The sequence below is a fragment of the Argiope bruennichi genome, chromosome 6 (assembly GCF_947563725.1).
Source record: "Argiope bruennichi chromosome 6, qqArgBrue1.1, whole genome shotgun sequence".
Lineage (NCBI taxonomy): Eukaryota > Metazoa > Arthropoda > Arachnida > Araneae > Araneidae > Argiope > Argiope bruennichi.
In genome coordinates, this window is record NC_079156.1 from 43,856,243 (window position 1) to 43,871,588 (window position 15,346).

General features: G+C 30.5%; 1 protein-coding gene across 1 annotated transcript in view; it reads right to left on the minus strand.

The window, feature by feature from the left end:
- LOC129972675 (patanin-like phospholipase domain-containing protein atgl-1) overlaps positions 1-15,346 on the minus strand; it is a 62,788-nt gene that overhangs the window by 10,776 nt on the left and 36,666 nt on the right. Inside the window, exons 2-6 of the mRNA XM_056086895.1 lie at positions 12,782-13,014; positions 9,966-10,031; positions 7,998-8,147; positions 5,094-5,211; positions 397-495 (exon numbers count right to left, since the gene is read on the minus strand). Of these exons, the coding sequence (XP_055942870.1) occupies positions 397-495; positions 5,094-5,211; positions 7,998-8,147; positions 9,966-10,031; positions 12,782-13,014 (666 nt within the window). The remainder of the gene's footprint in view (positions 1-396; positions 496-5,093; positions 5,212-7,997; positions 8,148-9,965; positions 10,032-12,781; positions 13,015-15,346) is intronic.

The window sequence follows — 15,346 nt, forward strand, 5'->3', positions numbered from 1 at the left end:
TTACATTCAGAAATTTTCATTACTCTTTAACATTTCATTAAACTCTCACAAGCTAACTCGTATTTTCACGTCCAAACGTTGTTGAATGCTCACAAATTAGCTCGTATTTTCATAACGCATTTTCATTCTCAAAGCACAGCCTATGGCACGAGATTACTTTTGTGTCAAATTATCGATCAAAAATGTGTTAAGAGGGCTTCGTTTCGAATTCAATTTTTTTTTTCGTTTTATGTGAAAAAATAATTAAAAAAATTGTAAAACTAAAAAAAAGATAAAAAATAAAAATAAAAATAAAGTATTAACTTCTTCAACCTTTAGTCTTTTCCTTTTATTAATGCTAATTTTTTTTTTTTTTTTCTTTTTGGACGCAGAAATTTTTAAAATACTGCAACGTACCAAGAAATAGCTCAGGCGGCACCTCATCTTCTGGTAGTTGACAATTGATATGTCCCAAATTTATGTTCGTTGCAATGCAGTTGGAACAGGGCAGCAAATCTGTAATTAAAAAAAATCTTATTAATATAGATTCCATCTCTAAGAGAAATGTTTCACAATGCAACAATTAGCATAGCTTGTTGTGGTGCAAACAGGATATTGTTTGGAATGAGAAATACATCTCTACAGACAATAAATAAAAAATAACATAGATATAACTCAAAGAATATTTTGAAATTTTATATACCTTAAACTCTGTAAATTTCCATTACTGGTATACTTTCTATGACCAAATTTCAATAATTTAGGAATAAAATACATGTATTTTTACAAGTAAAGTATGGGGGAAAACTCGATGAAACTAGGTTTCAATAATTTAGAAATTAGGTCATTAGGTTTCAATAATTTAGAAATTAGGTCATTAGGTTTCAATAATTTAGAAATTAGGTCCGATTAATCAAAAACTATGTGAGTAAGCATTGTGAAAACGATATTAATATTTTGGAATATGATCAAAGCAATCTTTGTTTCTAAATCTGTAAAAAATAATGATAAGCGTCCAGTATGGTGTCATTAATTCCAAATTTTTCTAGTTTGTGATTAAGAGCACTTTGGTTACAATATGAAAAACAGAATAAAAGCATAAAAGAGATCCACAAAATAAGATTTATTTCGAAAATAAGTTGAAAGACACAAAGGAAAGTGCGGAATAAAATGAATGATCAATCATTTTCATTATGTGTTAATCTTTTATAAACATACTGGCTCTGCCATATTTTAACTGCCTGGTATTAATAGAATATTAAGACTTTTCTATTTAATAACCTGTAATAGGTTATTAAATAGAAAAGTCTGAATTTTTTTTACCCCTTCTCGTTTTTACAAATTTTAGATCAATCTTTAAATAAGAGAAGGTGATTTTCTTATTTACAGATTGGCTTAAAATTTATTAAAAATCTCTAGATTTAATACATCGACTACATATAACTTACATTCATTGTTATTTTTCGAGTTATCATAATATTTTAAAAGATAGACATAGTTATTTAAATAATTTGTCTAATTTGGATACCTAGACAATGCACTAATTCATTTAAATTCTCAGTGATTTTTTTTACGAGAGTAAAAATGTGGCAGGATATATTCCGTATACAAAAATAAAAGAACTAACGAACTGCAAGTAAATCTTCAAGGAAACGTCAAAATTAAATAAATTAATAACAGTTTGTAAAATTTTTTTATTGCGTTAAAAAGTAGAGCTTTCTTTTTTTTAAATATTTTCTCTTTATTCTTTAATTTATAATTAATATAAATAAGAATTCAATTTTCTTGCTAAAATTCACTAACAGCAATGGCTAGCACATTTAATCCTAAAGTCCCGAAGCACCTGTGTCCTCATGTTCTTAAAATCTGCAACTGACAAGGTGGCGTCACGTTTATAAAATAAAAATTTAATTTAATTAATCGTCTAAATAATAATTAAATTCTGAAAAAAATTGCATATATCATACAGAACAATAAATGTACAAAAGTTTAATAATCCAGAAAGTCAGTGAAAAATCGAAAGCCTAATCGAAAAAATCCCATTCTTACATACATGAAGCATGTCAATTTTAATAAAAAAAAAATTTTAAATGGAACCTCGTTCAACGAGATAATTCATTGCCGGTTCTTGTTCTAAATACTTGTAAGAATCAAATGTAACATCGAGATATTACACTTTAAACGAAACAATTATTTTCATAGGAATACATATAAAATACGAAAATGCATTTCATTCCGAAGAAAATACTTAAATTCATAAAAATGTAGTTTATTATTTATAATACAGGTTTCAAATTCGCCTAAAGGCATTTGTCTGGCTACGCTTCAAAATCTGGCGGGGGAAAAAAGCAACATTATCCTTAATGTATTTGTAGAGCGCATAGCTATTGCCTTATCAGGATGATGCATCTCAACTTACGGTGCAATAATTTTTTTCATTTTTCTTTCGTATTTCATTGCAAGGTTGCTGCTCTATTGAGTCTATTATTTCTTAATCTCATGACCAAATCTACAGAGCACCTTTTTTGTTATGACAACGAATGCAATTTCATAAATTTTACTTTAGTTCTGACTATTTCTTTCACCAGTTTGTCATTGCTATCCCTCTCTAGCCCTATAATCTTGGACAGACACAAAATCTCATCAATTAAAACTTGATAAAACCCTCGGATCCGCGTTTCACAGTGCTATCAGGGCAGAACTTCCACCAGGTAGATATCTGTTCAAACAAGAGCTCAACAACACTTATACAAACCGATCTAACATGTGACGTTACGATGTCTCCTCGCCACTCGTTCTGCGAAACATCGCTCGTCAAGAGGGTGTCTTTTTCACATTTCATTTTGCTCTTTATGCAAGGTATGATTGTATATAATAAAATGTTAACTTTTTACTTTATCCATGTATAATAATTAGAAAAGCGTGAGACCCCCCCCCATACACAAACTCTTGTTTTCCAAGTTTTTTTAAAGTGACTTGAAAACGAATAAATAATTAATTTTTGTTACTTTCTACGATTAATGTTACCAATTTAATACTAAGTAAGATGTAGATAAACAACTTTCTTCCAAGTCCTTGAACTCATTTTTGATCTCTGCTGGAAAACTTGACCTTATTCAGTTTCTAAATTAAAAGGAATTCTAGTGTAAAGTTCCTTCAACTTATGATAGACAAACAAAAAGGTCAGACCTTTTTAATATTTATTTTTAGCTTTGCTATTATTTCAAACTCGACCCACTTTAAGGCATTTTAAATGAGCAACAAAAACTATACAAAATAAAAATTAAAATCTAACTTCGGAAAAATATTGTTTGCCTATTTGATAATTCCAACCTGATTTGAAAATGACGCAATAAAGTATTGTGATATACTAAGTTACCTAATGTAACAAATATTTCCTGTATTTATTTATTATAACTGTATTTATTTATAATATTTCAAAGAAATATGTTCATGTTTAGAATGCAACCTGCAAATTAATAATTATACTCACAAATTTGTTGAGGAACTTGCTAGCCAATAATAACTCTTATTTACGTATTTAATGTTTTAATTAAATTTCCAAAATCTCTCCAAATTATATCTGTTTGAATAAATTGTGAAAAATATGTTCGATTTTAAATGCGTTTGCTACCATCAGCGATAGAGATATGCTACATAATGTTTGGCAAGAACTGCTTTCAGATTGATGTATTAAGTAGTCCAAAGAAGGGGAAAAAAATGTGAAAATAAATTTCAGATGTGAATGTTACTTCTTGTAGAACATATTTACTTTTTAAAAATATCAATTACTCGTTACAGAATAAAACTCTGAAATCAAAGCATTCATTTTACACTCGTATTTAACAACTACTAAATTATTACCTTTGACATTTGAAATGTGCATTGTGAGAAAATATAAATGCGACCGAAATTTTTCCAATAATTTCAGTCTTCTAATGTTCTAGAGAAGTTTACTGATATTCTGTGCTAGCAGCAGTTAGAGAATAAATTTTATTGTCTAATATTGGAAAAAATTGTCAAAACAAAAGATAAAATAGTTCAGACTTCAGATACTTCAGATAAATTAAATTTAAAATTCAAACTTCAAATTCAAAAAAAAAAATTATAAATTCAAACTTTAGATAAATTAAACTTCAGGAGAAGTGCCTCCCGGGATGGAATAAAAGCGAAGCTTAAAGATTCAAAGTGTCTTCTCTCTCTCTTCGGCGGCGAAACTACTCAAAAATACGTGTGTTTTACATATTATATATTGGAGGGTGGAAATGTATACCTCGGAGCATCTTTTTTTAAATCTTAATTATAATTTTAATTAATACAAAATTTAGCTTTTTTCAGCGGTAACTTCCCAAAACATAATCACACACATACACACACACAAAAAAAATGCATCGCTTTAAAATTGTAAAAATTATCTTTTTAATGATACCCATTTAAGAATTGCGTAAACTTTTCAAATTTTGCCAATTTTTTTTTTTTTTAATTTTTTCCAATTTCCAACAATAAGTTACATTATTACACTGAAATTCAAACCGTTTTCATTGTTTCATCAAATATTTAAGCGTGTGAATTTTTTACATTAAAGAAAGCTAAAGTATTTATTTCATATTTGTGTGGTTACAAGACAAATAAGAAATGAAATTATAATATCGCAAAATTTAAAAGACAGTTGAACTAAATAATAGCACTTACAATAATGCTGCGATGATATGAGACTGTCTTCATTAAAAGATTCATATACACGATAGACTATTTAAAAATAATACGGCTTTAATGTCCAACAATTTGGCAGAATCATGGGTATGAAGTTATATCTAAAGGATTTATCTGAAAACAAATTTAACAATTTAACCAATATTCATGGCTAGCCAATTGGTCGCCTCAGATGACTAGTGCTGAATAACAGAATTTTTATTACAAAATGCAATATTCACAAATAAAATAAAATACAAATCAAACATTGTTTGACTCTAATGAATCTTAGGAAAACTGGAAAAAAAGTGACGTTTTTTTTCAAGATTCAATAAAGATCAATAATAATGATAAAAATGAGAGCCTATACGCTCTGATGCATACAGATTAAAAATTGGAAATGAAAAGCAATCAGTGCCTACCGTTGTCTCGTAGGAAGCGAAGCGCATCGTTGTAGCCTCTTTCGCAGATATCTTTCTGGATATCAGGCGAGGCAGGGAAGAGGACTCGAAGCAGCATGAACATGTTACTGGCCGTCAGCTGAAAAACAAAAAATAATCGCGTTTCACTCAACCCACTTTGAAAATCCAACAGTACAATAAATCGAATTCACATGGAACTTATATACATATAACCCAAGCCAACACGTACTTTAGTGGCGGAGTTTTTTTGAGACCAATTTTGTGTCGATTTCATGAACTGAAAGCAAATATAACATTAACTATTGCTCATCAATTTTATTTCTAAGTTATGACAGTACCCTTATTCATGTGAATACTATAGTCTGCGTAATTTCTGTAGGCGGTTCAAGGACACTCGTTTTCCCAACTCTTTACTTTGTCTCCTCCTCCATTGCCATGGTTTCGAAAAAGCTTGTTTTTTTCCAACTTCAATACGTTTCGGGTATACATTACCTTCTAAATACCTTAACAGCTGTGTAAAAAAAAAAGTGACAGTTATCTGCTTTAGTGTTGCGAGGCAGACAATCAGTGACGAGGTAGAAAATGTGACATTGAACCGCCTACAGAAAATACCCAGACTATAGTTTTAGATGAATCTGTATCATATTTTGGACTATCTACACAAAAGTATCAGGTACACAAAACTGATACAGATTGAGAGTATCAATATTCGGTATGTTTTTGAACTGAACAGAACCAACAGATATAGCTCAGTTAGGCGTCAGGCCTCTGTCAAGCTATACATGTGTTTTTTAAGTATATTTTAACCTATCTGTTACTGTTCTTTACTTCATATAACAGTGTACATCTACTCAACAATCCTCGCTTAATCTTATACTATGCTTATCTTTTTCTATTTCCATCCTACAAAACTTTCCTTTTGTCTTCCCCATCCTACAAAACTTTCCTTTTGTCTTCCCCATCCTACAAAACTTTCCTTTTGTCTTCCCCATCCTACAAAACTTTCCTTTTGTCTTCCCCATCCTACAAAACTTTCCTTTTGTCTTCCCCATCCTACAAAACTTTCCTTTTGTCTTCCCCATCATACAAAACTTTCCTTTTGTCTTCCCCATCATACAAAACTTTCCTTTTGTCTTCCCCATCCAACAAATATTTCCTTTTGTCTTCCCCATCCAACAAATATTTCCTTTTGTCTTCCCCATCCTACAAAACTTTCCTTTTGTCTTCCCCATCCTACTAATATTTCCTTTTGTCTTCCCATCCTACAAATATTTCCTTTTGTCTTCCCATCCTACTAATATTTCCTTTTGTCTTCCCATCCTACTAATATTTCCTTTTGTCTTCCCATCCTACTAATATTTCCTTTTGTCTTCCCATCCTTCAGCCAATCACTGCCAAAACCAAGGTCACTGGCACATCGTCAACAAATACACTTTCCAAAGAAGCAAGCGAAATAAATTCCTACTTGAAATCATATTCATATTGCCTATCATTTACAATGCAAATGCTAAAAATGATATCCACAAAATGCCAGGTTGGATAAGTTGGTTGGTCATTCCGGATAGAAAAGAATCGGGTTTTGGCTGTATGAGGTATCATTATCAACCTAAATTTGATACAGCAAAATCGGGTATCAACCCATTAAATTCGGCTTAAGCAGAGTTGTTACATTTTTTTTTGAAGAAACACCATACCACTTGTTATTTGATTAATCAGTTCTAGTCATTCCGACAGCACTATAATCTATCCTGAGGATAACTATATAAAAAATTTTCGTAATTCAGCAATCTATGTCTTCCACAATACGCATGTGAAATTTTATTTTATTCCATTCCATACACTTAACTGCAGATGCTCCTCAACAAAGGAAGCTATTTTATGTTCGCTTAACATTATTGTAAACGAATTATATGAAGATAATAGAACAAAAATCGATAATTAAAGCTATTTTATGTCCATCCTGTATTATTACTTCCTCGTATACATAGTATAAAAAAAGCATAGTAATCGTCAAAAAAAAAAAAAAAATGCAAACGAGATTTAGATAAATCCTTACGTTTTAGATCTTCTTGAGTTCGAAAAGCACATTTTTGAGAAATGTACGTCCAACTGTAGCAAAGATAATTAAAAACACTTTGAGCCAGACGGATACAATCTTTAAACTAAATTTCTGCAGAATCCGTTCAGAGGAAGTCTCTCTCTCTGTACAGATGTTCGAATATAATTTAACCCGCTAACTGCAAAATTAAAATAGCTAGATATATAAAATTCGGTACACGGATTTAATATCTACAATGCAGATATCTATAAAATTTTGAGCCAATTTCACCAAGGTGTCGGACGTTCTGTTGGTCTGTGCTTGCAGAAGCATGAAAACGCGATAACCCCAAAACGGAATATCGTAAATATATAAAATTCGGTATGGGATTTTGTGATTACAAGTGCAGTTTTGTGTTAAATTTTTTGTTTCATTCGGATGGAAAAAAACGTATCTAAAGCATATATTGGATTTTCGTATGCTACTATTAATTGCATGTCGTCGATGAAATCGCCAAAAAATTAGCCAAGTTATAGCGATAACCAGGTTAACACGATAGTTTTAGTAAAAATGCGAAATTCACATCAAAGGTTAATATTTCGTAACTATTACACGCCAATGCTATGCAAGGTATTCTCTAGGATGTTTAAAGAATATGCGAGAAATTAGAGAAATCACCCCCATGTCTGTGTATTTTCTGTAGGCGGTTCAAGGTCACTTTTTCTACCACGTTACTGGTACCAGACAACCAATAACGAGGTAGAAAATGCGACCTTGAACAGCCTACAGAAAATACACAGACTATGTAAAGAAGTAAAAGAAAGTAGAATGAAAGATTCAAATAAGAAAAAAAGCAGCCAACTTACTCCAATACTAGTATTGCTTAAGGTCAAAGACTTCAGAAACAGTCCATCATTTTCTGGACATATGTCGGAATTCCCAGAAAATGGAGCAACGGACACTGTGTACTGATTGATCCAAGGGGAATTGTTGCTAAGGGCAGCATCAACATATGCCTAAAGAAAAAAAAGAAGAAAAAAAAAAGCTAGTAAAAAATAATTCAGCTACTACATTTTCGTAATTAAATTATATTACGTTTCACTTTACCAATTCACTATTAATAAAGTTCGGAAATAACGTTTAACCAGTTAACTGCTTCGACCTCTTCGGAAAATGCGTATCTAAATTGTGTCGTAAAAATTTAGCGATGACGAGAATACTCGTTAAACACAAAGTAAGTGTAATATGAAATTATGTTGTAATGAAATGACTCTTTTTTTTTATTTCAGTAATTTCATTTATTTATTTACTTTAACTAACATACATTTTTTTGCATATGAACGAAAAGAAACATAAAAAATTAAAATTAATTTATTATTTTAATTGGCTGTTAAAGAATGGTATTGAGCACAGCATGGTACAACGCATAATAATCTTTTATTTATTCCTTTGATTTCAACTTGGCCTCAAAATATTTTAAACATCTTGAAATTTACGAATATGTTTGAATTTTCTACTAAAATTGTAATTCAAACCGCAAATTGTCTCTACTTATTACTCCTGACGAATAAACGCGTCATAACGCAAAATGTTGTACTTTTTCCATGACGAGTATACTCGTTAAAAACAATTAAATGGTTAAGTAAAAAGTAGTGATCTCTTTTAATAAAGGATTGATCTCATTTCAAATTTTAAAACATTTTTATTTTAATGCTAGTTTCCGTACTAATGATTTATTTTAGTAACTATGAAAAATATATGTTTTTATTGGCCAAGGAAATCATAAGAAGAGGGTATTTCTCTATCTCATCATAGTTCTCCTTGAAGAAGCATGAAGTTAGTCTTGAGGGAGGACGGATAAGGATAATGGAACCCACATGATTTCAAATTTCCATAAACAAAGCGATTAATGATAGCTTAATCCTTGAAATCTTTTGACGTTTTTATTAACTGCTTAGTAGCTGAAAACTCATTATAATAAGAGAGTTATGACCTGAACTTGATATGTGCATATCTAATTTTGCTGATTATTTGTACAAGTGTAACTAGTCATTAGACATAATTTAATACGGGTAATAAAGTTAGCAACCTGCTAATGATATACACGTGTTGGTAATTTAGGAAAGGCTGACCTTGATAATTTTTTTTTCTCGTTTCTACGTAATCTACAAGTTTAGATATTATGCTGGGAGCCTAAATATAAAGAAATCCGATTTCTGCATGATTGAATAACTAAAATACAGATATTTAATGGTAAGTAGAATCTTTATTCGACTTTAGACTAAGAGTTATTGACTTTTCACACGTTCTTTTCATTTCACACATCGGTTTCGAATAACAATCTTCATTTTTAAATTCAAAATTTTTGACCATTTTTCTTTATAGAAAGTATGGTATTTAAAGTATGGTTGATAATTAAATAAGATAAATACTGAAGTAAATATTGTATTGGAAATTATAAAATATTTTTAACCCTTTCTAGGGCCGCGGGAAGTATGCTTTCCACCAAATTTATCCATCTTTATATGAAATTATGTAGGTTGGCATCAGTTCTGACACATTTTTTTTAGAAAGACAGAAACTTAGATGCTTCAGTTCTTTATTTCAGACAAAATGATATGTCTTGATTTGTTACTTAATTATTAAGTAACCAAATTAATTAATTAATCAAATTAAATTTATCTAATAAGCTAAATGAATCCCTTTTCTTATTCTAATTTCAAGCCTAAAAATATTTTAACATAATATGAATAGAAAAAAAATGGCCCTTTAAAGGGTTAAACACAGTTATTTGAGAACAATTAACTAAGAATAAAAAAAATTTCATAACTTACCACTCCGTAGAATTCTGGAGGTTCGTAACCACAATAAATAGGAATAAAGCAACTACACATCAAAGCCTGAAAAAAAATTATTTTGAGTTAATTTAAAGATATGCGTAAAAACACCAGATATTTAAAAGCTATAATGATAATTATATTAAGAAGATTTGTTTTTAAAAGCTGTGTCCGTATACGCTCAGTTGGAAATCGAGATGAATTTTAAAATGTTGAAACTTCCTTATGAAGCAAAATTTTGATTTTTCGAAAACATAGGGAATTTAAAATTCACTATCATAACCGCCGCCGGCAAGAAGGCACACGGAAAAATCTGAATGATCGGACCGCCGCAACAGCAACACTGTTGGGAACGGTGGTTGAGTCCTAAGAGCCATCACCGGCCAAGGTACAACCCTTCCTTTGGGAAGTACGTCCCATCATCGATGGGTGGCAGCCAACCGCTACCATGGGTGGCGAGAACCAACCATCATACCGGGAGCTTCTGATCCTCAACCCCCTTAGAGTGAGAGCACACTATCATAAAGAAATATTCCATGAATTGAAAGAAAAGCAATATTCTTGTGATGAATATGTTGCATCAAATGCTGATAAATGCGTAATTCACAATACACTGTGTAGTTTAGTATATGATGGACTGTATAGGAGGAAAAAAATACCCAACGTGTAATGAGAAATTGGAGTAAAAAATTAAAGCATAAAACAACAGTTTGAGTGAGTTACATGGAATTTTCTAACATAACATACTTTCTAATAAAGATATTATATCCCTCTCTTCCCTACTCATAAAACTATGGTCCATGGATAAAGCCGTAAACATCGTGAGTGCTCAGATTTTTATTTTAAGAATCTCCCTCCGCACAGGAAAGTTATATGCTTCTCGGTATATGAAGGAATCCAAGAGGACTTTTTAGAAGCCAATTATTTTAGAAAACAAATTTTACACAAAACTTCAATTGTATCACAAGATAGTATACCAAATTTCATTTCCTTAATTCATTGCATTTATGAGTAACCGTATTTACATGCATGCGATTGCACAGAACGACAAACAGTGAATTTGTTTCAAAATTTCATACAAATCTGTTTTATAAATGCCATAACTGTGTAAAATTTATTTATCCGGATCTTTGAGTTTTGTATTTACCGTATCCGCGAGGCATTTGAATAAGATAGGTAAGAAACGTAGCGATTCGTCAAAATTTCGAGTTCGATTTTTGTGGTGATTACAGTACTTTTTCTTTATATACATCGCATACGAGTAAGAAATAATTCAAAATATCCCCTGAAGTAACAAGTAATTTTCTAACAAGCAATTTTCATTCGATGGGTTCCATGAAAGAAAAAGGGCGAAAATCATAGATATCATTTGCCTTTTTTTTTTTTTTTTTTTTTTTTTTTGTCAAGGAACTTGATGGTCTCTAGAAGATTGATTTAATTGACAGCATATTCAACAATTGAAAAGACATGCTTGTAATATGTGCATAAAGGTTCAGGATTTTCGTAATTATTTCGATAGACAGTATTTTTTTCCTTTTGCTTTTAATGTGAGCATAAAAATCCATTACTTTCGTTACTATTTAGATGCAAAAAAATTTTTTTTTCTTTGCTTGTAATACGCGCATAAAGGCTCATTACCTGCACGTATTTAAGTACATTTTTAACACTAGATTTTATTTGTACAGGGTATTCCAGAATTATCTTTACAACTTCAAAAATTCATAACTTCGAAAATAAACAAGATATTTATATTCTGTCTTTTGCATGTATTACTGCAACTAATAAAGTTTTTTTTTTTTTTTTTTTCAATAGGCTGAACAGTTATAAGTGAAGATGTGGACACCACAACAGAAAGCTCAATGCGTGTCATGGTTCATAGAGACGAAATCAGATACACAGGTTCAACGGAACTTCAGGACAAAATTCCAAAGAGATTAAAGGACATTGTTTACCGGACACCGGTTAATGACATTGATGACTTGAAACGCCGCATTACACAAGCTTTTAGTACAATCACAGGCGACATGTTACAGCGTACCTGGCTTGAAATTGATTACAGACTGGAAGTGCTTAGGGCCACCAATGATGCGCATGTTGAAGTGTACTAAAAAAAAACTTTATTAGTTGCAGTAATACATGCAAAAGACAGAATATAAATATCTTGTTTATTTTCGAAGTTATGAATTTTTGAAGTTGTAAAGATAATTCTGGAACACCCTGTATTATATGATTTTAAAAGGGAATATGATGTTAATTTTAGCCCATCAATTTGTGATTGTTAAATACAATAGTCGCGCTATTTAGGTTAACATATTTAATCAGACTTAAAATATAAGCGTTAAATAAATTTAAAAAAAATATTTTCCTCAGTAAGTTTTGCAAAAATTTTTAACTAATTGAAAAAACATTCTTGTAAATGTATAACAATTTAATTAAAAATTAGAAGCCAGAAGTATCAAATGAAAACAAATGGAACAAGAAGTATCAAATAAAGGCAAACTAATAAATTTCTTTTTTGACAATCTTGAGCGGACTTTATTTATATAGTTTCTTTGAAGATTAATCGGCTGTTATATGAATCCTAAATTCATTCAGTTAACTGCGTAGACCAAAAGAGTGGAGATATATTTAACCCCACCCAGCGTTAGCGTTACAGATGATGGTGGACGATTATATATATTAATTATGCTTATCTTTGGAAATGCATTCTTTTTCATAAGACAAGTCATGATTTCCATCAGCTATTTATTTGAACCTTTAAAAATTTTTGGATATGAATGCAAAAATAGGAGAGTAGAATTAAATGAAAGTACCTGAAGTAACTCTTCTCTTGTCTTGAACCTGTTGAGCAGAACATTCTTGCCGTTGTCGTAACGTGTTACAGATACGTACAGCCTTCCGTCACAGTGGAGGTGAGCGTCTTGAGGTAGCATCCAGTCCATTTTATCGTACAGAACTTTCATGATATTCAGATCTGGTGACATGGGGCCGAGGACTCCGTTTCTGACTTTCATTGAAACATCGAATACAGCTTTGGCACAAATATCTTGAGGGGAAAAAAAAGACAGTTTAGTATATTTATTTTAAATAGACGTAATCAATAAGCAAGTTTCATTTTTAATTGACTTACACAATAAGGTTTGTTTCAAATAAACGCGCTCAATAAGATTTGTTTCAAATAAACGTGCTCAATAAGATTTGTTTCAAACATGCTCAATAAGCTTTGTTTCAAACATGCTCAATAAGCTTTGTTTCAAATAGACGTGATCAATAAACTTTGCTTAAAATAAACGTTCTCCATAAACTTTGTTTTAAATAAACGTTCTCCATAAACTTTGTTTTAAATAAACGTTCTCCATAAACTTTGTTTTAAATAAACGTTCTCCATAAACTTTGTTTTAAATAAACGTTCTCTGTTTTAACCCTTTCTAGGGCCGTGGGAAACATGCTTCCCACCAAATTTATCAATCTTTGTATGAAATTATGTAGGTTGGCATCAGTTCTGACAAATTTTTTTAGTAAGTCAGAAACTGAGATGCTTCAGTTCTTTATCTCAGACAAAATGATGTATCTTGATTTGTTATTTAATTATTAATTAACCAAATTCATTAATTAATCAAATTAAATTTATCTAATAAGCTAAATGAATCCCTTTTCTTATTCTAATTTCAAGCTTTAAAATATTTTAACATAATATGAATAGAAAAAAAATGGCCCTTTAAAGGGTTAAATAGACGTACTCGGTAAATTTTGTTTTAAAAAATGTGCTACGTTTTTCACTCAAGTGATAGCCATAACCACCTAAATTTTTTTATGGAAAAGAATCGTAAGGTTTAAAAATAGATCGCAATTTGTTTAAAATGAGAATATAAATGGAAAAAAAATTGCTTATCTTTCTCTTTCAAGTTTTTAACTGATTATTAAAATGCATGCAGCCTCTTCTGTTTTGATATATAGCAAAATGTTCCAAACGACCTATTATTATCTGACTTCTTCTATAGCAAAGCAATTATCAGACATTTGACTAAACATTAAGGATTCAACAAATCAAAAAAAAAAAAAACTGATAAGTTTTTTTAAAAATTGTTATAAAATGATAGAGTCTTTTACTTATAATTTTATCAAATGATATTGAAAATAAATAATAACTTTAATCATTGAAATTAATTACAGGGAAGATAAAAAACGGCGATATAAAGAAGCTCCAATTGTACATTTTGCATCGCAATTATATGGACCAAAGAAAAATGGCTATATTTTTGAAAACAGAGGGACAAAAAAAAGTCTTTAACAAACGATGTGCCATTTTTAAACAATTTTATTTATCTCTACATACATAATATTTGCAAAAATGTAAATTTATAATTGATTTTCGTCAGATGTGTTATAGAATTTTTATATATCCTTGCGTATTCTCTATATGAATACACTAACTTTTTTCAGAAGTAAATTATCAATTAATTAAATAATTTTTGTGTCGTAATAGGAATGTTACTGACAATGAATTCCAGAATAAAAAAAAAGTATTTAGAGGTTCTATAATGTAGATACCATTCTATAATAAAAAATTATAAATAAAAGGGTAACAAGTAGAAACAAATTCCAAACAATTTCAGTTTCTTATTAAGTTAATAAAAGTATGCTTTTGAAATTTTATCCATATTCGTTTGATAGGGATTCTGTCACAATCTTTTTATTTAATATCCCGTCATGATTTCTGAAAGATAAGCTCAGTTTACGGAAGTATTGCATCCGAAATTTATTAGCGGATAAAATATATCAACACTTCCTAAAAAGATAAAGAATTACACACACACACACATAAAAAAGAATAGCATTTTGTTACATAACGTGCGTTTATTTACTTCCCTTCCAGAGTGTCATCAAAGTTGGTTATAGAAAGGCCTACTTTAAAGGTTACTAAACCCATGGAGATAACGACCGTTATGATAAATTTTTAAAAAAAAAAAAAAGGAACGCGGAAGGTGATTGCCACGTTTGTGAGTACAAATATACAGGGCAAATAAGATGAACGAGACAGAAAAAATTTCAGCTGTGTAAAAGCAGTGGGAGTGCTCTCTCCGAAATGTTCTAATAAAGGTGTTATTCTCCCTCCCCCTCCATAACTGTGGATATAGGCTATTGTATAAAATTGTGGATATAGACTAGACAGTAAACGTCACATGTGCACATATTTTTTTTATCTTCACACATGAGAGTTGTATGCTTCGTAGTACAATAATGAAATCCGGCAATTTTGTATTAAATGCAAGCCATTGGCGAACAATCATTTTGAAATATCGATCTTAGGCGTGAATATAACGCTGAGAATGTATAGTAATTGTCAAAAAATTGGAACTCGCGATTTTGACTACTCT